General features: G+C 49.8%; 2 protein-coding genes across 7 annotated transcripts in view; one reads left to right on the forward strand and one right to left on the reverse strand.

Moving 5' to 3' along the window:
• The window catches only part of CFAP100 (cilia and flagella associated protein 100), a 50,836-nt gene extending 37,159 nt beyond the window's left edge, over positions 1–13,677 (reverse strand). For all 5 annotated transcript variants that reach the window (XM_073889860.1, XM_073889862.1, XM_025860271.2 and 2 more), the window contains exons 1-3: positions 13,586–13,677; positions 12,522–12,629; positions 1,643–1,717 (exon numbers count right to left, since the gene is read on the reverse strand). In XM_073889860.1, coding sequence (XP_073745961.1) covers positions 1,643–1,717; positions 12,522–12,570 — 124 coding nt within the window. In that variant the 5' untranslated portion in view covers positions 12,571–12,629; positions 13,586–13,677. The remainder of the gene's footprint in view (positions 1–1,642; positions 1,718–12,521; positions 12,630–13,585) is intronic.
• ZXDC (ZXD family zinc finger C) overlaps positions 1–22,591 on the forward strand; it is a 105,893-nt gene that overhangs the window by 82,814 nt on the left and 488 nt on the right. The window lies entirely within an intron of this gene.

A 22,591-nucleotide genomic window follows, 5' to 3' on the forward strand; every position in this document is an offset into this window, starting at 1 on the left:
CCATTTCTCAGTAAGTCAAGACACAGAAAATGAAAGGACAAAGGACATGGGGGAGGGACTCTGCTAGATTTAAAGAGAGTGAAGATGATCAGATCTCATTTGAATCCTAATTAGAACAAATATTCTATAGGAAGGCATTTCTGAGATAATTGGGAGACTTCATTGTGGCCTTGCAGGGAAACATCCCTATTTTTGAAAAATGAATATTGTGGGATATAAGGATGAAATAACATGCCCGGATTTTACTATAAAATATTCTGGCAAAGTCTGGAAGCAACCCAGCTGTGTGCATTGATAGATGAATGGATAAGGAAGACATGATACACACAGACAGACAGACAGACACACACAAACACACACACACACACACACACACACACAGGAATATTACTTAGCCATAAAAAGAAGGAAATCTTGCCATTTGCAACAATGTGGATGGAGTTAAAAAGTATTATGCTAAACGAAATAAGTCAGTCATAGAAAGAAATACCATATAATTTCACTCATATGTGGGATTGAAGAAATAAAACAGATGAACAAAGGGGGAGAAAAGGAGGCAAACTAAGAAACAAGTTCTTAACTACGGAGAACACACTGATGGACAGAGGGGAGGGGTGGGGGAATGGGTGAAATAGGTGATGGGGATTAAGGAGGGCACTTATGATGAGCACCGGGTGATGTATGGAAGTGCTGACTCACTATATTGTACACCTGAAACTAATATAACACTGTATGTTAACTACACTATAATTAAAATTTAAAAATTAAAATTAAAAAAATATTCTGGCAAAGACAAAAAAAGAAAAAAAAAGCAACAAATGTGGCCAAATCTTTACTGTCCAGTCTGGTGATGGGCACCTGCGTTCACTGCATTTTAGTCTGTGCTTCTGGGCAGGTTTGGATTGTCATAATTAAAAGCAAGAGGGAACACAAGGCAGGGAGGCTTGACAAGAGGGGACTCAGCCTGGGAGAGATAGGCTCAGGGAACATGCTCACATCTGCACCCCTCTGGAGAAGGATCAGACTGGCTAGCAAGCCTGGGGGGCAGAGCAGGAATGCAGGGGCTCAGAGGAAGCAGTATGAGCAGCTGGCTGCCTACCCTTCCTCTTCTTAACAGGTGGCAGCCATGTGCCTCGTTGAACAGTTATACTTCTCAGCCTCCCTTACAGATACTGATGGCCACATGACAAATTTCTAGACTATGGAATGTAGACAGAAATTGCTGGGTGGGGCTCCTGGGAAGGCTCTTTTTCCAGGGAGGGCTGAGTTGGCTGGTGGGCAGTTTTGCTCTTCCCTTTACCCCTTCTCCCTGTCTGAACTCTGATGTAATGGCGCGGAGCTTCAGCAGCCATTTTGTGACCACATGATAACTTTGCAGTTGAAAACCCTAAGGCTAAAATTGGTAGAGCAGAAAGACTTGGAAACCGGTCACCTGAGTGATTTCTTAGAACTGCTGTTTGTAGAGCCTCATGGAGTTCTGGACCGCCTCCCATATTTCCCATTACTTGAGGAAAAACAAATCCTACTTTGTTCATGTTACTATTATTTCAGGTCTCAGTAATGCATTTCCCTTTGCCACTGACACTGGAGACTACATCGACGAGGGGAGATGTTTGACTCCCACCATGAGGGCTACGTTTACCTTTTTTCCCATGTTTCTCCTTTTTTTCTTCAATGAATGAAGAAGAACTGTTGTCCGGGGACTCCAGACTGTTCTCTGGGGAGAAACAAAAGCAAAGCTGTGAACACAGTGTGAGGCTGGGGAGAGACTCTGGTGCCAGCATCCTCACCTGCCTGCTGAGTGGCCCTGGCAAGTCGCTCAGCTTCTCTGAGCTTCTGTTTCCACATCTGAGATGATTATGCTGACTTTGCTGGCGAGTTGTGATAACTGTGCAAGAAAAGGGCCCACGTGTACATGTACCTGGCACACAGAACATATTTTGTGCCTTCCTTTTGGCATCCTTCCATTTGCTCCTTAAGAGGAGTGCAGGACCATTTTATGGGGAAGTCACAGACCCAAGCCCGCTGCCTCATGGCACTGCCCACACTTTTGCCGTGAGCCTTCCAGGGTTTCCCTCAGGACTGCAACAGAAGATTCAGAGACACCCATTTCTTCGGTGTCCTCCCTTCCATGGATACCCACAGGGAAGGGGGCATTGGGCCTGATACTTCCTCCTACTCCAGCTCAGAAATCATCTGTAGCTTGGAGATTCCAGTCTATGCCAGTCGGGGAGGGCAGCCAGCCAGGGGCAGAGGGAGTAGGAGCTGCTGGAGAGCCTGGGGGTGTGCTTTGGTGGGGAGCTCAAGTAGCCAGTCCTTTTGGACCAGCTTGGAGGAGGAGACCTGGGATGATGAGGGAAAGGCAGGGCTCACAAGATGGGGGAGGTGATACTGAGGGGCAGACCCTGAGCAGCTGGGTGATGAGGTGTGGGGTGAATGAGGAGGAGAGCTCTCCTGTGGCACTGGCAGGAAGGTCAAGGGCATGTGGCTGAAAACTCTGATGCCTGCAGGTCAAGCTGCATATGTAATGTAAGGAAAGGGGAGGTGGTAGGGTGTGGTGAGGCTTGTGGAGAGTCCAGGAGCACAAGCCGTTCAGTCCGTATTTTCTAACTTAGTGACTCTGGGGTTCAATTTCCAGGTAGCAACATTTAACCAACCATATCATAAAAATCAGAAGATACCACTATTATTTAAATAGACCAAAACCCAAACCAAACAAACCCAAACTCTAATAAAATTCATCTTTTTTCTTTTTTTAAGATTTCATTTATTTATTTGACAGAGAGAGACACAGCGAGAGAGGGAACACAAGCAGGGGGAGTGGGAGAGGGAGAAGCAGGCTTCCCGCTGAGCAGGGAGCCCGATGCAGGGCTCGATCCCAGGACTCTGGGAACATGACCTGAGCCGAAGGCAGAAGCTCAACCGACTGAGCCACCCAGGTGCCCCAAATTAAAAAGTTTTAAAAATGTAAGCCTACTTTTAGAAAAATTCTCCAGGAGAAACAGAGGGAGGTGAACTGGGTACAAAATGTCCTCATAAAAAGTGATAAAATTTTAGCACCCTGTCCCAGGGTGGTCCCAGTGGAAGCCTGGGTGTGGGCTCCGGCCATCAGAAGATCCTCCCGCCTCCGGCAGCACCCCAGCAGTGTGGCAGGGAGAGGGGAGGCCAGCTCCCTGGGGAAGCCATCGGCTGACCTGCTCCCCTCCAGCAGCCAGGGTTCTCTCTCCATCTACTCCCCTGAGCCACCTTCTCTGCACTCCAGGTACAAGAGGGATGGGCCACCACCTTGGGTCCCAGTTCCCAGCCATCTCCCTCCTTCACTCTGGGACTCGCTCAGCGCCTCCCCAGCACACTGGCAAGCCTGTCCTCCTGCTGCCAGTCCCCTCCCACTCCTCCACGGAAAAGGCCTGGTGGCTTCAATGAGGGTGTGAGTAAGGGGTGGGAGGGAGGTGTGGAGGCAGTGTTTTTCAGGAGAGCCCTTGGGGCTTGGTGCCTGACTGAATGTGGGCTCGGGAGGGAAGGGAACACCGGGGATAACTGCATCCCTTAGGTATAAACACCTGTGCATCAGGTGCTGCTTGCTGAGGTGGCAGAGAAGAGCAGAAGGGGGCTCGGGGGGGGGGGGCGAGAGGCCTGGAGCTCAGGCCGAGGTGCTGGGTTCAGGCACCCGTGGGGACCGCCAACCTGGACTCTCCTGATGGAGGTCTGGGGACTAGGAGACTAGAGGATGGAAATGTGTCCCTGGCGAATAGATGGAAACAGGCCGTGCTCATGGTCGAGAAGAGGATGGCCCAGGGCAGCCCGAGGAACCCTGACAGTAGAGGGGCTTGGCAAGGAGGCCTGCAGAGCAGAGGTACAGGCCAGAGAGGGCCAGAGCCCCGGGAAGAGGGTGGGAGAAGGAGGGAGTGTCTGAGGGAGGTGCCCTGGGAGAGGCCCTAGCCACGGCCCCAGAGTGAGATCGGCAGCGTGGGGTGAGGGGGCAGAAGCCAAGATCCCCCAGGGTTAGGGAGGGGAGGCAAGTGGACATGGTAGGTTTGGCCAGCTCTCAACGGGTGGCTGTGAATGGGGGGGGAGGTGCACAGGCAGAAGAGACCATGCAGCTGGGGAAGGGCCACCACTGGAATCCCAGCAGGACACGGAAGGTTAACATAGGTGGAGTGATTTGAGGGGTACAAGAAGCAAAGAGGGGCAATTCAGTGCTTTTCACGGCAGGAGCCTTGCCCATCCGTCGGCATGAGAGGGTAAAGCAGAGACACAGTCCAGAACCCAAAGAGGAAGCTGTATGAAGAGTCTTGAGCACACTGAACAGCCTGGCAGGCCTTTTTTTTTTTTTTTTTTTTTTTTGAGAGAGAGAGAAAGAGAGAGAGGGGAGGAGCAGAGGAAGAGAGAGAATCCCAAGCCGACTCCACGCCCCGCACGGAGCCCGAGGCAGGGCTCGATCTCACAACCCTGAGATCAGGACTTGAGCCAAAATTAAGAGTTGGAAACTTAACCAACTGAGCCACCCAGATGCCCCCAGGCAGACCATTTTAAAACACAATTCACAAAACCAATCCTGTGTTTACATCCTTTGCAGCGGCCAGCCCCTGAAACAGCCACCAGCATCCCTGGGCTCTAGGCACTCACACCCTTTAGTACCCCCACCAGCACTGGATCGTGGTTGGTTTATGTGGCCAGCTGTGGAAGGGACAGTGTGTGACTTCTGAAGTGAGGTCAGAGAGGACATTTGGGCCCTGCCTTGCCTCTCTGGGATCACCTGCTCTGGAGGAGGTCAGCCCCAGCCCACGGCCATATGACTGAGCCTGCTTGGAGCTGATCCTCCAGCCCTGGTCAAGCCTTCAGATGACTGCGGAGGAGACCCTCTGGGCCAGAGTCCCCAAGCCAAGCCCCTCATGAGCTCTTGACCCAAAGAAACTGAACTAATAAATACATATTAACTGTTGTTTGAAGCCACTAAGTTTTGGGGTGATTTGTTACACAGCAGTAGAGATCCAGCGCACTTTTGGGGGCATCCCAGGTTCGGTAGGTCCAGGACCCCAATCCACAGGGTTTGGGAGACCCTGCATGATCTCATATAGCGACCTCTGCAGCTTCTCATCTTGCTACCAGCCTCACCCCCCTCACTACCCTCTGGCCACTCAAAGACTCTCAGGGACCCTCCCACAGGCAATACCACATGCTGTCCCCTTTGCTTTTTTTACCCCACTGGGGTCCAAGCCCCCTCTCCCAAGCCAACATCTCCCTCATCTGTTTTTGACCCTGGAAGGCCTCCTCAGCTCCTCATCCAGGACAGAGGGGCCCACCTCATGTTCTCCCAGAGATGGCCCTCCCCTCTCTAGCACATGTCACATCTGCTATTATGTAGGGGTCACCTTCCTTCACAAGATGGGAAACTGCTCCAGGACTGGTGCATTAATGCTGTCTTGTACTTTCTGTACCCGATGCTCTAGCATCTGGGTCTTACTGACCCCGCAGGGACTGTCCCTACCTCTTCACACTGAGGTTGGCCAATCCCTAGAGAAAGTAAAGGAGGTGCCCGAGAGCGTGCTTTACAAATGCAAACCCACTAATCCAGAGCCCACATGCCCAGCTCCCATCTCCACTGCCAGGCTCTCATACCCAGGGGCCACTGGCCCCTTCTCCAATCGCCCAGGGCCAGGTCCCAGACAACTCAAAACAGCCCCATGCCACAGAGTCCTGACATACTCAAACCAGTCAACCCTAAGCCCGCACACCCTGTGTCACCCACTCCTTCCCATGTAAGTCACAACAAAGGCTCCTGCTCACAGTTCCCCCGCTCCGTCTGCCTCTGACCCACCCCGGTCCTTCCCCGTGTGGCCCAGCCTCCTGTTTCTAGGGATCTGGGAAGATCACAGACTACCTTTCCAATGGCAGCCATCCATTGGAAGTCTACAGATCTTGTCATACCTGAGTAGTAATGAAACCTACACTTTACTTTTTTATTTTTTAATTTGTATGTCAATTTTAACATCTATATTATGCCTTTGCATTTCAATGTTCTTTCTTGTTACATTGATCTATCTATGTGGTGTATTCATGATTGCTTTTTTTCTTTTTCTTTTTTTAGTTAACATACAGTGTTTTATTAGTTTCAGGTGAACAATACAGTGAGTCAACACTTCCACACATCACCCCATGATGACAAGTGCCCTCCTTTATCCCCATCACCTGTTTCACCCATCCCCCACCCACCTCCCATCTGGTAACTATCAGTGTGTTCTCTATGGTTAAGAATCGACTTCTTGCTTTGTCTTTCTCTCTTTTTTCCCCCCTTTGCTTGTTTGTTTTGTTTCTTGAATTCCACATATGAGTGAAATCCTATGGTATTTGTCTTACTCCGACTGGTATATTTTGCTTTGCATAATGCACTCTAGCTCCATCCATGTTGTTGCAAATGGCAAGATTTCATTATTTCGTATGGCTGAGTAATATTCCATTGTATATACATCGCATCTTCTTTACCCACTCATCAGTCGACGGACACGAGGGCTGCTTCCTTATCTTGGCCATTGTAGATAACGCCACTATAAAGTTCAGGGTATGTGCATCCCTTTGAATTAGTATTTTTGTATTCTTTGGATAAATTCCTAGTAGTGCAATTGCTGGTTCATAGGGTAATTCTATTTTAAGCTTTTTGAGGCAACTCCATACTGTTTCCCACAGTGGCTGCCCCAGTTTGCATTCCCACCAACAGAGCACGAGTGTTTCTTTTTCTCTACATCTTCACCAACACCTGTTGTTTCTTGCCGATTTTAGCCATTCTGACAGGTGTGAAATGATATCCCATCGTATTGTTGATTTGCATTTCCCTGACGATGAGTGATGATGAGCATCTTTTCATGTGTTTGTTGGCCATCTGTACGTCTTTTTTGGAGAAGTATCTGTTCATGTCTTCTGCCCATTTTTAAATTGGATTATTTGGTTTTTGGGTGTTGAGTTTTACAAGTTCTTTATATATTGTGGATACGAACCCCTTATTGGATATGTCATTTGCAAATAGCTTCTCCCATTCCGTAGGTTGCCTTTAGTTTTGTTGATTGTTTCCTTGGCTGTGCAGAAGCTTTTTATTTTGATGTAGTCCCAATAGTTTTTTGCTTTTGTTTCCCTTGCCTCAGGAGAACTATCTAGAAAAACGTGAAATCTACATTTTAAAACAACAGGAACCATGCCTGTCCATCCCCAGTTCCCAGCACCAGATCCACGATGATTATCAAGAAGGCAGCTGGGTCTCTGAAGGTGGGCTTTAGAGCAGTGTCTGGGCTGGTGCTGGGAACTCTCGGGTGGTCTCTGAGAGCTGGCAGGAGTGGGGCGGGGGGAGGACAGGGTGAGACCGTCCCTCACTCAGTGTCTGCTGGCCAATGTTTATGGGCATTCTAACTGCGAGGTGCTACGGTCGGTGCAGGCAAGCCTCCTCAGAGCCTACATTCTAGACAGGTGACAAACACAAATAAGACAGAGCGTTGGGCTTCCAATAATTTTGTGTGTGTACCCAGACATGGAATTGCTGGGACATATCATTCTCTGCATCCTTTTCTGAGGGACCACCCTACCATTTTCCGCAGCTGTGTACCTATTTACTTCTCACCAGCAGGGCACACGGGTCCGTTTCTCTACATCCTTGCCAGCACTTGTTACTTTGGATTTTTTTTTAATAGCTATCCTACTAGTGTGATGTGATATCTCATTTTCCTAATGACTGATGATAGTGTGAGCATCATGTCATGTACTTATTGGCTCTTTTGAAGATCTCCTTTGGAGAAATGTCTATCAACTCCTTTGCCCGTTTTTAAGTGGGGTTGGTCGTTTTTGTTGTTGTTTTTAGGAATTCTCTATACATTCTGGGTATTAATCTTTTGTCAAAGATTTCCTTCAATGTCTGGGTCTGGAAAGGCTGAGAGGGAAGGTCCTGTCTCTTTAAATCCCTATTGACAGAGCTGGCTGGGAAGTCACCCCACCTCCCGGGGTTGGAAGCATGGCCACCCTCAGTACTGGCTTCTCAGCAACCAAGCACTCAGCTGGGTTTGGGGAGGAAAAGGCCTTTATGGGGCACTGTGGCACAAGCAAGCCACGCCAGGAATGTGGGCTGCCTGCCCCATTGTTGCTGGCCTGGAGGCCGCTCCACAAAATGCCACACTTCACCGACATTTCCCAGCCTCTCCCTCAAGCTCTGCCCTGGAAACTGCATGTGTTCATCTAAGCTCCAGAGTACCGATTTTGGAGTCTGAGAGCACCTGCAAGCTCTGCAGTTGTTAGGTGGGGAGCCTGATTCCCGGAGCTTCCTACTCTAACATCCCACGATGCCACCTCATATGTGCATATTTTCCTTTTTAGATGTCATTGTAAATGGAGTTGCTTTCTTAATTTCCCCATTGGATTGCTCAGTGCTGGTGTGTAGGAACACAACTAATACTGATGTTTTGATCTTGCACCCTGCAACCTGGCTGAATTCATTTATTAGCACTAGTGACTTTCTTGTGGGTTCCGGGGGATTATTTCTATATAGGATCGTGTCATCCATGAATAAGATAGTTTCACTTCTTCCTTTCCAATTTGGGTATCTTTGCATTCTTTTTCTTGTCTAAATGCTCTGGCCAGGGATACATGGCTGGCTCAGTCAGTAGAGCGTGTGACTCTTGATCTTGGAATTGTAAGTTTGAGCCTCACGTTGGATATAGAGATTCCTTAAAAATAAAATCTTAGGCACCTGGGTGGCTCGGATGGTTGGGCGTCTGCCTTCGGCTCGGGTTGTGGTCCCAGGGTCCTGGGATCGAGTCTCGCATCGGGCTCCCTGCTCGGTGGGGAGCCTGCTTCTCTCTCTGCCTCTGCCTCTCTCTTTCTCTGTCTCTCATGAATGAATAAATAAAATCTTTAAAAAATAAAAAAATAAAATCATAAATAAATAAATAAATAAATAAATAAATAAATACATACATGCATGCTCTGGCTAGAACTTCCAGCACACAGTGTTGAATAGCAGTGAAAACAGACATCCTGGCCTTATTCCTGACCTTCAGGGGAAAGCTTTCAGACTGACAGAATTTTATTGAGGACCTGTTACATGCCAGGCTCTGGGGAGACAGCAGCATGCAAGACAGACAAACACCCCCGCCTGGGTGGAGCTTACATTCTACTGGGAGAGAGAAACAAGTAAGAAATGGGGACGCAGGTGGGAGGTAGAAAGCGGTATCAAGAAAAATAAAGCAGAAGGTGACATTTGAATAAATCCTAAAGGAGGTGGAGGAGGGAGCCACAGGGAGATCTAGGGGGAGTGCATTCTGGGCAGAGGGACAGCAGTGCCAAGACACTGAGGGGAGTGTCCTTGGCCTGGCCAAGGAACATGGGCAGCTGAGTGGCAGGTTTGGAGTAGCCCCGAGAGGGGAGCTGTTTATTGCTTTTCTCTCCAACTGTCTGCACGTTCTGTTCCAGCAAACCCCACCCCACAAGCCTTGACTGGGAAGTCTTGGGTCTAGTCTGGGCTTTCACTGGCCCCTCTTGCCAAGGTCTCTATCAAGTGTCCTCCACCCTCTGCACCAGGGGTGAGGCCTTGCCCAGGGTCTCCAAGGAGGCTCTGCAGAACCAGCCCTTCTGCCCGTGTCATAGACATTGGCATCTCTACTCATAAAAGTCATCAAACCCAGAAACTGCAACCTCCCTGCTTCAACCCCTCTCAGCATCTTAACAGAACTGAATAGTCCTCCCCATGGTCCATAAGGCCCTACCCAAGTGTTTTCAGACTGGCCTTCTGTCTCTTGCTCTAGGGCTGCAAGCTCGTACCAGCCTCCGCCTTTGCTGGCCTTTCCCCACTGCCTAGAATGCCCTTCTCCCTCTTTCATCCTTCAGGATTGTTATGGATAGGTATCAAATGTCACCTCCTCTGAGAGGCCTTCCCTGACTACCTCTCCCATTTAAAGTAAACCTTGCCCCCTGCCCAAAGCTTCCAGTAGGTTTCCTTTCTACTGCTTCTTGGCTGTTGTAAATATAGACTGGCTGTTTGCTTTGCAATGCCTGCCTCCCTCGTCACAATGTAAGTCCCACGAGGGGGAGGGTTTTATTCACCCCTGAATCCCCAGTGCTTAGAACACAAGCCCACATTTGGGTGGCACTTAATAAGGATTTGTGAATGAAGACCAAACCCAGAGCTCACTTCTCTGATGTCAAATTCCAGCTCAGTCTTTGCCCAGACTCCTTAACTGCCCCTCCACTTGTGCTCCCCGAGTATCTTCTTCTGAATCGGACTTCACACACTAGGAGACTAGCCAAAACCCTAAAGGTGGGGTGGTGGGTGTCGTAATAGTGAGTGGAGACACTAATAATAGCAGTATCAAAGAGCTGAGCCCTTGACACGTGTCTCCCCTTACAGCTCACAGTAGCCTCAGGGAATCGGGATTGCTCCCATTCCACAGATGAGGCAGCTGAGGCCCAGAGAAGTGCTGTACTCCACCATGCATGTCTGACCCCAGTGTTCCTGCCCTCAGCTGGGGCATTCTCAGCTGGGCTCCAGAAACCCTATCTGTACCTGGCCCAGGCTCAGAGCTCAGTGTTCCCAGGCCCTTCTCCCCCAGGAGGCCCCTCTCCCTCAGAGTCTTTCTGACCCCTACCTTAGTCCCCAGCTCCTGCAGCTGAACCCAGGATGTCAGGCTCAACTGTTCTCCTGGCCTGAGCCTCTGGTCGATGTGCCCCCATCCAGGCTGACTTCACTTGCCTGCCTGGCTGGGCGCCCCTGCCTGGCCTGGCCTGCAAATGCCATGGGTCTGTCTACTTGGCCGTGCCTGCCTGGCCTGGTTTCCTCCCAAAGGCACAGAACCCTCAACCCAGACCATGAAGATCAGCTTAGGGGGGGCCTCCTGTTTGCATGTCACCGCCAAGGGAAGTGATATACCCAATCTCGAGTGTCACAGGATATGCCCCCATTAACTATCCTCCTGGTACCACAGGATGAATCAGTATAGTTTATAAAGCCTTCAACTGTCTTGTGCCAGTTGCATTGTTTTATGTGTGTGTGTCTAAAGTTAATTTGTTATCTGCAAACATTTCAAAGCTATTTTTTTTTTTTTTTTTGTAACTCTGTTTCAGACTTTCTTCATTTTTCAGTTTGTTCTGGAGCAGAGTGAGTGAGTGCACAGTCTCAACAGTGGGGACAAGTGTTGAGAGCGCACGTGTTTGAAACCAGCTCAGTGCCCATTCACATGGATTGGTTAAGTAAACTATACTACATTCACACTGTGGGATCACTGTTCTGCTCACAACACTAAAAGTCTAAGGGAACTTGTGATGTATTGATAAGGAAGAGTCTCCACAATGTCGGGGTTAGTGGAAAAAGCGAGGTGCAGGAAGCCTGTTTCTTGTGTGACCGTTTGTGTGAGAAAAAAACAAACTGTACAAACCATATCCTTATTTGCCTGTGTGCACAGAGCATGTGCGCGGAGCGCGTGGAGCAGGAGGTGCGAGACTCGTGCCACTGGCCATCTCAGAGGAGGGGGTACTGGGTATCTGGGGACAGGAGGGGTCTTTCACAAGAAGGGGCTTGGAACACTTTTTGAATGTTGAACCATGGGAATCCTTTACCTATTCAAAAACAAATCACATTAAAAGCTGATGGCGGTAAAGAGCACAAAGGTGCCAGTAGGCAGTAGTGCCCAGCCTGCCCACCTCAGCCCCCATGGCCCCCAGAGGTGCGCCAGCAGCTTCCCTCCATGCTGCCCAGCGGGGGCACCTGGCTGCAGACGTGGCATTTGGAGGAGGCAGGACGTCTCCCACAAGGGCCTGGGGCCAGCTGGTACCAGAAGCCCTTGTGGGAGACATCCTGCCCAGTGACCTTAGCTGCAGAGAGGCTGGGAGAGACCCACTTCCACTGTGGTGCCTTCCACAATGTTATGTGGTGAATTGTGTCCCCTGCCCCCCACCAGTTAAGGGTTTTGAAGACTTGAAAGCCTAACTTCCAGCACCTCACAAGGTGACCCTGTTAAGAAACAGGGTCATTGCCGCCGTAACTTAGATGAGGTCATGCTGGAGTAGTGTGGGCGCCTAATCCTATATGACTCCTGACCCGAATTAAAAGGGGAGATTTACAACAGGCATGCACACAGGCAGAACGCCATGCGACGATGAAGGCAGAGATAGCAATGACACGTTCCGTCCAAGGAACACCAAAGATAGCCAGCAAACAACCAGAAGCTTCCTGGGAGAGAGCCTGGAACAGACTCTTCCTCTCGGCCCTCAGAAGGAACCAACCCTATCAATGATACCTGTATCTTGGACTTCAGTCTCCAGAACAGTGAGACAATAAATTTTTGATGTTAAAGCCACCACTGGGTGGTGGCACTTTTTTACAGCGGCCCTAGGAAATAAACCATGGAGTTTCTAGAGAACCTGGCACACCTATGATCTCTGCCTCATGGCCTGATTTAGAATCACCTTAACCCTCAATTAAGTCTGGATGTCACTGTCCCAGGCTCCCGAGGCTGTCTTTGACTCTGAGCCCACACCAGCCCCATACTTACTGTTGTAAGTCATACCCTTGGAGACCACAGTAGACACGATCTTGGGCATCTGGGCAGAGGAACAAAGGCTTGTTGTGAAGCTTGATTTTGGCTAAAGGCAATTCCAACCTGAGGAGTGACACAGTGCTTGAGCCAGATGATCCCCAGGCCCTCAGCTCCCCTTGCCCCCAGGTGGCTGAGAACACTTGGCATTTACTGAGGTCCTGCCATGTGGCCAACACCCATAGCTCCCTGCCTCCCTCTCCCTTCATCCTCTCTCCCCTCCTTGACTTAGTTCTAGTTGCCCTGCCTAATCTTCCTGTTTCTAGAACATGCCAACCTTGGTCTGTCTCAGAACCTTTGCATATACCACCTCCTTAGCCAAAAAATGTTCACTCACACCCAGCTGGGGCGGAGGGTTCTCTCCCTTCAGCTCTGAGCTCAGGTCACCCACTTCAGAGACACCTTCTCTCACCACTCCATCCAAAATGCTTTCTCCCCAACTCCATAGGACCTCACTTTACTTTCTTCTCTGCAATTATCACTATCTGATTTGTCACTTAAAAAAATCGGTGCATTGCCTATTACCCCCTTGAATGTAAGCTCCAAGAGAACTCCAAGAAAATACTCCAAGGTATTTTCTCATTTGGAGCCAATGCGCTCATCAAGGTACCTGGCATAGCCTTGGAGCTTCTTAATTATTCATCGAATGAATTTTTCATTTTGCAAAGGAGGAAGTAAAGGAGAGATCAAGCGAGGTGTCCAAAGTCATACAGCAAGGAAGGACCATAGCTGGGATTCCAGCCCAAGATTCCTTGACTCCAAAGCCTGCGCCCTTCCAGCAACATTCTGCTACAACCCAGGAGGAAAGGAATCCCGGTCCTGAGGAGGCACTAGTTAGCAGCGCCCCGTCTCCCAGCGCCCCAACTCGGCGGGGATGCGCCGTGGGCCATACAGCAGGGGTGCACAAGGCAAGGAAGGATAGAGGGATGGCTAGGTAGTAAGGAAGGGCGGGCAGCCTCGCAAAAGGGGCCTTACCCGCCCCAGGCCTCGCGCACCCCTGACCCGACGTCGCGCGCACCCACCTGCCCCGTGCGCCCAGGCCAGCTCCGAAGCCTCCGCACCGCAGTTCCCGGCTCCCAGCGCCCGGGCGTTCGGTTTACGTCGCCAAGGCAACCATTCTCCCCGCCCGCCAGGGCGGTGACGTCACAAAGCCGAAGAGCCCCGGCTGCGTGGGGGTGGGGCCTGCGGGCGGCCAGGTCCCACCCCTGAGGAGAGGCAGGGAGCCCGGCCGTCGGAGGTCGGGGCGCCTCCTGGACAGCGTCTGGGATGGAGCCTGGGGCACAGGAGTTTCCTAACTCCGTCATTCCTTATTCCGCACGCCTCCTGCTCTTTTCCTTTCGTTCCCCAATTCATTTATTCAGTGTGCACCTCGGGATGCATGTGGTGCAAACACAGACCTGTCCTTTATGCCGAGTCGACGTCACTTTCTAGAGGGGCGGTTCTTTAAAAGTATGGTCCCGGGGCCAGCAGCAGTAGATAATGCCGGGAACTCGTTAGAAAAGCAAAAGTTGTCCCGCCCCTGAAGCAAAAAGTCTGGGGGGCGGAGCCGTGCAACCTGGGTGGTAACCAGCCCTCCTCGTGAATACAATGCTGGCTAAGGCTTGAGAATCACTACTCCAGAGAGTGAATGAGACTTATAATAAAGACACAGAATGACAAGGGCTATCAGTAGACAGGGGAGGGAAGGGGTGATAAAGAGCAGGGATCCAGTTTAGACAGCCCAGATTCATCAGCTGATGGGGCAATGGGCTTTAGGTTGTGCCCTCTGCCTCCCCAGCTCAGGTCCCTGGCTCCTCCAAAACAGGAGAACCGCTCCTGGAGTTCCCACCATGGTCACCAGATTGTCCCATGCATCTAGGGAATTCGCAGATTGACAAAGGCTGCTTGGAGCTGGGGCACAGTCGGGGCCCTGTCTTTCTAGCGATACTCTGTGCTCTGGAGCAGTCTGTAAGCAAGTGAGTGCCGGTGAGAATCCCAGCAGCTCCCGCTCTGCCCAAGGCTGGTGTGGTGGGTAGGAGACCAGTGCCAGGGAATGTGGAGGGGCTCTCTGCGATGGAAGAGGCGGGGATCCCTGAATCAGCACTGGAGGACAGCATCCCACTGGCAATATCTACAGCTGGCTTTGTACAAGGGAGGAAGGACAGTTTTATTATGTCAAAAGCCATGTACGTGATTTGTGCGTGAGTGTGTGTGTGCGCACCCACATGTATTTGGGGGGACTGTTTGCTACTGCGGCTAGCTGTACCTGAACAGACAAGTGGTTTCCCTTGAGCCCCAGGATAGAGGCTCTTTCCACTGTCATTTAAAGGTCTAAATGTTTTAGCCCCTGCCTGTCTCCGCAGTTCAAGAACAAGGAGCTAGGCATTGATTGGAGTCAGGTATCAGCAAACGCCAGAGGCACTGTATTAATTAATGACTGAGGTAGGAAAGCAAAGAGTTCCAAAGTGGTTTATTGCAAATACTTGGAGTTCTAATGAGACTTTTAGGACTCTCGAAAATAGGTGACCCAAAGAGGGAAAAGCTACTGAGCATACTATCAATTCATTGTTATTAGCAGGTACATTTATGAACTATTGTGAATTATCTGTGAACCTTTACAGAGTGTTTCTGGGTGCCTGGCACTGTTCTCTGTGCCCATTTAATGCATACTGCCAGCCAGTGAAGTCGGCCCCTGTTATTAGCCCCACTATCAGTGGGGAGATTGGATCACTGTGAGATTAAGAAACCGCCCAGCAGAGCCAGGGAGCACCAGAGACAGGGTTTACCTGCAGTGGAATTTTGTCTTTGCTCTTAACTGGACACATACTGGCTCTTACCAGGCATTGTTTTATAATTCTATGCAATTATCCAAAGCAATGATGCATACACCTTGCAAAAGCCCAAAAAGTCCAAAGATGTGCTTCTTAAGATGCACCCAGCATGCTCCTGCTTCGTGATTCTACCCAAAGGTGTACCTCATAATAAAGACACATTCTCTACCTAATGTGTGTGTTCCTGTCTTTGCTTTGGCTTGTCGGTTGTTTAGAAGATTAGAGAACTCCCTAGAAAATGTGGTCTTCTTTCCTAACTTATAATTTTAGCCTAAAAAACCTAACTATAGACACAATTTGTAGATTAAAAGCTAATCTAAAAAAATTAGACACATTGATGGAGACATACATAGATGGATAGGTGATAAAGACAGAGATGGGTTAGTTGTAGAATCTAAGTGGCGGGTATGTGAGTGTTCATTACAAATTTCAATTATTTCTATATGTTGAAGTTTGAAGTTTTTCATAATAAAATATTTGGGGAAAAGCTGAGGATCTTCTTCAAGGAGAAATTGTATTCCTGTTTTCCTACTTCCCTTCTCAAGGAAGTGTATCAGTCAGGGTTCTTGGTATCAGACGTCAACTAGAACAGCTTAGAGGAAGCGGGGAGAAGAGGGGTTCCTGGAGCCTGCAGGGGGCAGGGCCAGGCAGGGAGATGCTGTGGCCAGTGGAGCCCAAACCTGGCAGCAGCTGTGTCCCGGCGGAGACACTAAGGCTGTGATGCAGAGTGTGGCTGTGGGAGTCTGCCTGTCAGAATCTGGGTCACCTGCCAACACCTTCTGTCTCATAGGCAGGAGCCTAAGGGTCCCTGCCTCCACCCCGGCTGAAAGGGAGGCTGGGAGAGAGAGCTTCTATGGTGGGAGGTGGAGGCTTCTAAAGTGGGGAGTGCCCCAACCCAAGAAGGGTGGCACCTTTAAACCAGAAGGACAAGCACCTGTGTCTGTTCTGCGTGGCACCAAGTCTCAGGTTGTCCCCGTATCACCAACTCTATGCGTTTTTTTCCCCCTAACCTTTCCTTTTTTGGGGGGATGTCCTTTATTCTGCTGGTAAATTCCTACTCATTTCTCAAGACTCAAGTCAGGGGTTGCCTTCCTGGGAAGCATCCCTGAAGCTCACCAGTGTGGCTTTCTGTGGGGCCACAGCCTGCCTCCTCTAGATCCATCCCCAGACATTTTGTGCCTCTGGTGGCTGGGCAGGTCCGGTGGGGAGGAGAGCGGAGGGCAGGAGATATGAGGGAGCCAGGACATCTGTCCCCTCCCTCTGCTTCCTGTGACTCCTCAGGCTGTGGCTACCTCAGGAGGGCCTGTTGTGGTTCTAGCCCTAGTTGGGAGCCCTGGGTCCTGGGCCCCAAAACACCACCTCCCCCCTCAGCCTGGGGTCTGCTCTTGCTAATTTCTGATGGCCTCACCATTCCCATTTTGGCATCTATTTACTTCCATCATGTGTGTAATCAATTCCCTGTATTAAATTCCCTCCCTTTGAAAGCCTTCGAGGGCTTCTGCTTTCTGGACCCATTAAACAGAGGCAGGAGAGAACGGTGGCCAAGAGGAAGGGGCTGTGGCATCAGTCCAGGTGGGGTCCAGATCCTGGCTCTGTTGCTCACTGGCTCTGTGGCATTGGGCAAGTTACTTAGTGCTCTGGGTCTCAGTTTCCCCCTCTAAAAAGTGGGAATGATAATAATGACCTGGGAGAATATTGTGTGGTTAGCACAGAACCTGGCACCTAGTTGGGCCTCAAATAATACTTGTGTGCCAATATTATAGTAGGATCTGAAGGCTGTGTCTGACTGAGAAGGTCCATCTACAGGCCTGGTCCTGTGTGCATATAGGGCATCCCAGCCAGGTTGCTGTGATCTCTGTGACAAAGCTGAGGGTGGGAGACGAGAAGCCATTTGCCCAAGGCTACACAGCCTCTAAGTGGCAGAACTTGGACTCAAACCCAGGCAGTCGGACTCCCTAGCCCAGGCTATGAAGGGCCACCACGTGCCTCTTCCCACTGGCCTGAGAAGAGGCAGCGCTCAGCCGGCTGGGGAGGACCAGGGCCTCGGGACTGGGGCCTGGGGCTGGGGCTGGGGCTGGACTCGGCTGCTTGCTCAGCCAGGCAGTGTCCTGTCCCAGCATTGCCTGCAATTGTCTGTCTTGGGTAGTTTGACCCCTGGCCCCAAATAATTCAAGCTGACTTTAGAACCTCTTTCCTAGGCGTGGTGCCACCCACCACAGTCAAGAGCTCTAGACAACATGCAACACATCCACTGATAGCTCTTGCAAGTCTGGAGGCTTACTGTGGCGCAGAAGGGAATACACCTGCAGCAGGTGGACACACGGGAAGATTTCGGTTGACCTCCCAGCAAGGACTGGGTCCATACCTTAGCCGTAAGATGCCTTACTCGCCTGGGCACCTTGCATCTGGATTTCCTTTTGTTTCTTCCTTCAGCCTCTGACATTGCAGGATATGGAAAGAGACCGAACTGTGTCTAATCTGCATGACTGACCGTGTGTGCTGTTTCCACTTTACAAGCTGCACGAGGCCATCGCCCCAGTTCAGGCTGTGGTCTGCAGGACCTCCAACTGCTGTGTATCAGGGGAAGCTGCCAAGTCCTGGCCAGTGAGTCTGAAGCACCAGGCCACTTCCCTCTTGGGGACCCCTCCTACCCCACTGCCCTCACCTGCCCTTGGGGGTGCTCTGGCCTGGCATGTTTTCTATGTCATGGTCATCAGACTGCTTTCCTGCCAGCTCAGATGGACAGATGATTTCATTGGCATCCGGGGAGAAAACAGGGTGGACTTGGCATCCACATTTGACTACAGTGTTAAGTGGGATGATAAGGAAGGTCTTGAAGCCCAGGGTAAGATTCAGTTGGCTTGAGCACCTTAGAGGGTGTTAAAAAAGAAGAAGAAGAAATGTTCTTGAGTGACTAGCAGATTGAAAAGTGTTCATTGGATTTGTCAAATAGGAGACTGTCAGTGGCCTGGGTGAGAGTGGTTTCAGGAAATACTGGGCGTTAACTAATGGGTGAGGAAGGAGGAGAAACAAGGGTCTTGGCCGAGGCCTTATCTTGCCTTTTGAGGGCAGGGCTGGCACTGACCCACAGTGGGACTGGGAGACCCGACCAAGCTCTTCCCTGCAGCTCTGCTGGAGCGGAGGCCATCAGAGGCAGACCCGGTGACACAGCCCAGGAGTTGGCCGGCCAAGGCTCAGGAGAGTCTGCGTGCTGGCTGGGAAAGTTGCAATGGCATCATTCTGGATCAAAGATGGTGCTCCAGTGCCTGGTCTTCCCAGGCTTTGGGGGTGGGCTGGGGTGCAGGTCCCAGGTGGTCACAGGGATTGTGGTCATCCAGGAAGAGGGGCTGAAACTAGACCAGGCTTGAGGGCGCAGAGGAAGCAAGACAGAGGGGGGGGGGGGAGAAGGGGGACGAGATGGTGGACGATGGCGCTGGTGAAGTAGGGGCGGGGGTGGTGTGCAGCTAAGGTGGGGGAGGACATTCTCTCCTTGTGACCAGGAGATCTGAGGCAGCAGGGTGTCCCTTCCTGGGCTGTGCCCCACAAGAGCGTGTCATTTATCTTCAGGAGCCCAGGATAAGGAGATTCTTAGTAATAGTTCCTGACATCATTTAAGTTTCATTTTGCTTCAAGAAACAGAAAGCTCCATGAGAAAATGACTTAAATAAGAAGGCAGTATCATCTCACACAATGAGAAGCCCCACAGAACACTTGTCACATCTCCTTAGCAAAAAAGATTTTTCACATATGCCTAAAACAGTCCTAGAATGGAAAATGGGAACTCTGAGGGGAGATCCGGCCCTGGGACATATGGCCCCGGGGGAAGAGGGCACATGCCTGGACCCCATCAATTGTGTCAGCAAGGAGACGGGCGTGGGGTGGGATTCATCCAGCACCGAGAGGCCCAGTGCAGGCTCTCCCATGGATGCACGGAGAGATCTCCATGTATTGCACACATGCCAAAATATCTTCCACCCCCTCTGTTCAGACCCTACTTGGCTTCCAGGCCCTTACCTCTGTGTCAGCCTGTGCCAGGGCACTAGCCGCTGGCCTCCTAGTCCTCTCTGCCTGCCTTACCGCTAGCTATTCTTTAAACCTCAACTTAGAAGTCGTTTGTCAGCCCAGCTATCCCTGGTTCCCAAGTCTGGGCTGATACACTCTTAGAGTGCCCTTCAAGCAATGAAGGTGTCTTTTCTGTTGTCCTGTAGGTCCCATGAGGACAAGAACTATGCCCTGTGACCCCTTGACCCCCATGCTTTGCACAGTACCTAGCCCACAGAAGGTGTTCCATAAATATTTTGTGAAATGTCAATGGGTAGTGGATGGTGAGTGGATATGAGTGGAAAAATAAATATTTACATGAAAGAATGAAAATTCTTGGAGATGAATGAGTGGATGGGTGGATGGATGGAGAGAGAATATATGTGTGGCTGAGTTATACATACAGAGGTGGATGGGTGGGTGGTGTATTGATGGGTGGGTATGCAATGGCTGCATGGAGGAGTAGAGAGGTGGATGAATGGGTGGGTGGATGGGTGGTATGGATAGGTGATGATGTATGGTGGGTATATTGTCGTGTGGGTATAGATGGGCAAAAGGAGGAATGGGCAGATGGGTGTGTGCACGCTGTCCGAATCTACCACGGGGTGGCGCCCTGCACCAGTTTGAATCCCGGGTCCTGGTGAATGCCCTTTCTGCCCAAAGGGGACTTACAAAAGAGGAACCTTTTGTCCTAGGTAGCGGTGAAAGGTTCCCGGGTGACGCAGGCTTGTAAACAAGTTGAAAAGATGCTGCCCTGCAGGCTCACGTCAAGCGGGACCGCGCAAACAGTGCCACCTCGACCTTGGCTCGGTCGCCTGAGGCCGTGTCCGGCTGTTCCCAGAGCGAGTGTGAGCTGAGCTTGGGGACAGGAGTCCTGCTTCCTGTTCCTGCGCAGTCACAGACGAGAACGCATCCACCCCTTCCCGGGCCACAGCGTCCCGGTTGGGGACCCCGAAGACGCCTGCCTTGAATTGCTGCACAAAGTCGCAGGGAGATGTTGGGGCAGGCGGGATGTCTCAAAGCCTATGCAGTTCCTTTTGCCCACATGCGATTATCCTAAGCCGTCTGACTTCAAACCTAATGGGAAATCTACATCCTAGCAAACTCCAACCCAGCGCTGTTCATCCTAGCCTTGGCTCCATCAGAATCTTAATTTATTCCAGATCCTGATTCAGGCTCACATTTTGATCCTCCCCAGACACTAACCCAAGGAGTCTTTACCCCACCTTTGCTGGACCTTTTAGGGCAAACCCCATTCCAAACCCCAAACCCCCATCTTCTGACTAATCAGAGCACCCTTTAAACCAATAGTAATAAAACTTAATATGAACCACCTCCAAAACCCACCGTGGATTCATAGATGCTTCAAAACACTGAAGAAATAGACAAATGCACAATACATTGTCAGTGCCAATTCACTTCCACCCACGTGGTGGTGTAGGAAAGTGCTAGCTACCTCAACATTTACCAATGCCAAGTATTATCACTCTTTCTCTTTTTTGCCAATTTGATGGGGAGAAAAATCCCAAGTATTTAAATTTGCATTTTTGAAGGACTTAACTGCAACTTCCCCCAACAACTATTTATTAAATATTAATCGACATTTATTTGAACCATTTGATAAAAACCAGCACTTCCCTGCCCCATGACGCCCCTCCCCTCTTCTCAACTCTTCTGGCTGTTTCTTCTGGTATATGTCTTCATTTTTGTAAATAATATGTTTAAACTTTGGTCTCTTGATTGAATTGTAGATAAATATCAGTCGACTTCCTGTCACGGGAGGTGAAGATTGAACATCCCATGCAACCCTGGGTTCTGTTCCTTGGCTTCGCAGTGTGGTTGACTCAGGGTTTGAGAACCCATGTTTCTTTGTTCTATTATGACTACATTAGTGTAGCTCCCTTCTGACACTTCCTTGTACAATGTTTGCTATTCTCCCTGAAATTAAACACTTTGTTTTCCACCTTCTTAGTTTTATCCATTTTTTAAATTATGAAATACAGGAATCATTTAGAAGAATGCATCATTTTATTTTATTTATTTATTTTCTAAAGATTTATTTATTTTGAGAGAGAGTAGGGGGAGGGCAGAGGGCGAGGGAGAGAATCTCAAGCAGATTCCCCACTGAGCGTGGAGCCAGATGTGGGCCGATTGCAGGACCCTGAGATCATGACCTGAGCCGAAACCAAGAATCGGATGCCCAACTGACTGAGCCACCAGGCGCCCCAAGAATAATTTTATTTAAAAAAAAGAACAAATATCCAGGCTAAGAACCAGAACTTTTCCAGTCTCTTAGAAATCCCTAGGGGTCCTCACCCTGACTTCTGTGATGTGCTTTGCCTGGTTTGTTTAGTTTTATCATCCATGTGCACGTCCTTAGACATCAGCTTGTTTAGTCTTGCTTGGTGGTGAACATAGAAATGGGACATTTACCCTTCTTTGGGGACTTGCTTTTTTGCTCAGCATTGGGAGATTCGTCCACCTCTGCTCACGTGCATGTAACCCATTCATTTTCATGGGTACACAGTAAGCATTTCATTGTAAGAACATAATGCAGTTCATCTATTTTACTGTTGTGGACATTGGGCTGTGTCCAGTTTTTTTCTTTTACAAACAATGCTTCTAAAACCAATTTGGTCTATGTCTCTTGATGCACAGATATGAGAGTTTTTCTTGGGTGCACACTGAGGAGTGAATTGCTGGGTCAGAAGATGTGCATTTGTTCCATTTTCCTGGGTAATACCAAATTGTTTTCCAAAGTGGTTGCACCAATTTACACTCCATGAACAGGGAATTTAAGTTCCCTTTGATCTGTTTCCTTGCCAACACTCTGTATTATCAGGCTTTTAAATTTCTGCCAGTCTGATCTGCACTGTTTCATGGCCAGACAGTGTCTGTTTGCACATAGGCCCGTGTTCAGGCTTTATTTTATTCAATCGATCTTTCTGTCATCTGTTCCATTCTATATGTCATGATAACAAACCCTTTGCAACCACTCTAAATATCATTTCCTAATGGACACTCTCTGAGAGAAAGTCACAGGATGTAAACTTTTGAGAATTTCCAGACATTCACCTGATCGATAGTTTTGCTGGGTACAGAATTCTAGGTGGAAATGATTTTTTCCTTCTGGGATGCTGAAAGGCATTTTGTAGCCCCTTGAGACAGATAATATTT

The sequence above is a fragment of the Callorhinus ursinus genome, unplaced genomic scaffold (genome assembly GCF_003265705.2).
Source record: "Callorhinus ursinus isolate GAN/ISIS: 27379988/994484 unplaced genomic scaffold, GSC_fseal_2.0 scaffold119, whole genome shotgun sequence".
Classification (NCBI taxonomy): domain Eukaryota; kingdom Metazoa; phylum Chordata; class Mammalia; order Carnivora; family Otariidae; genus Callorhinus; species Callorhinus ursinus.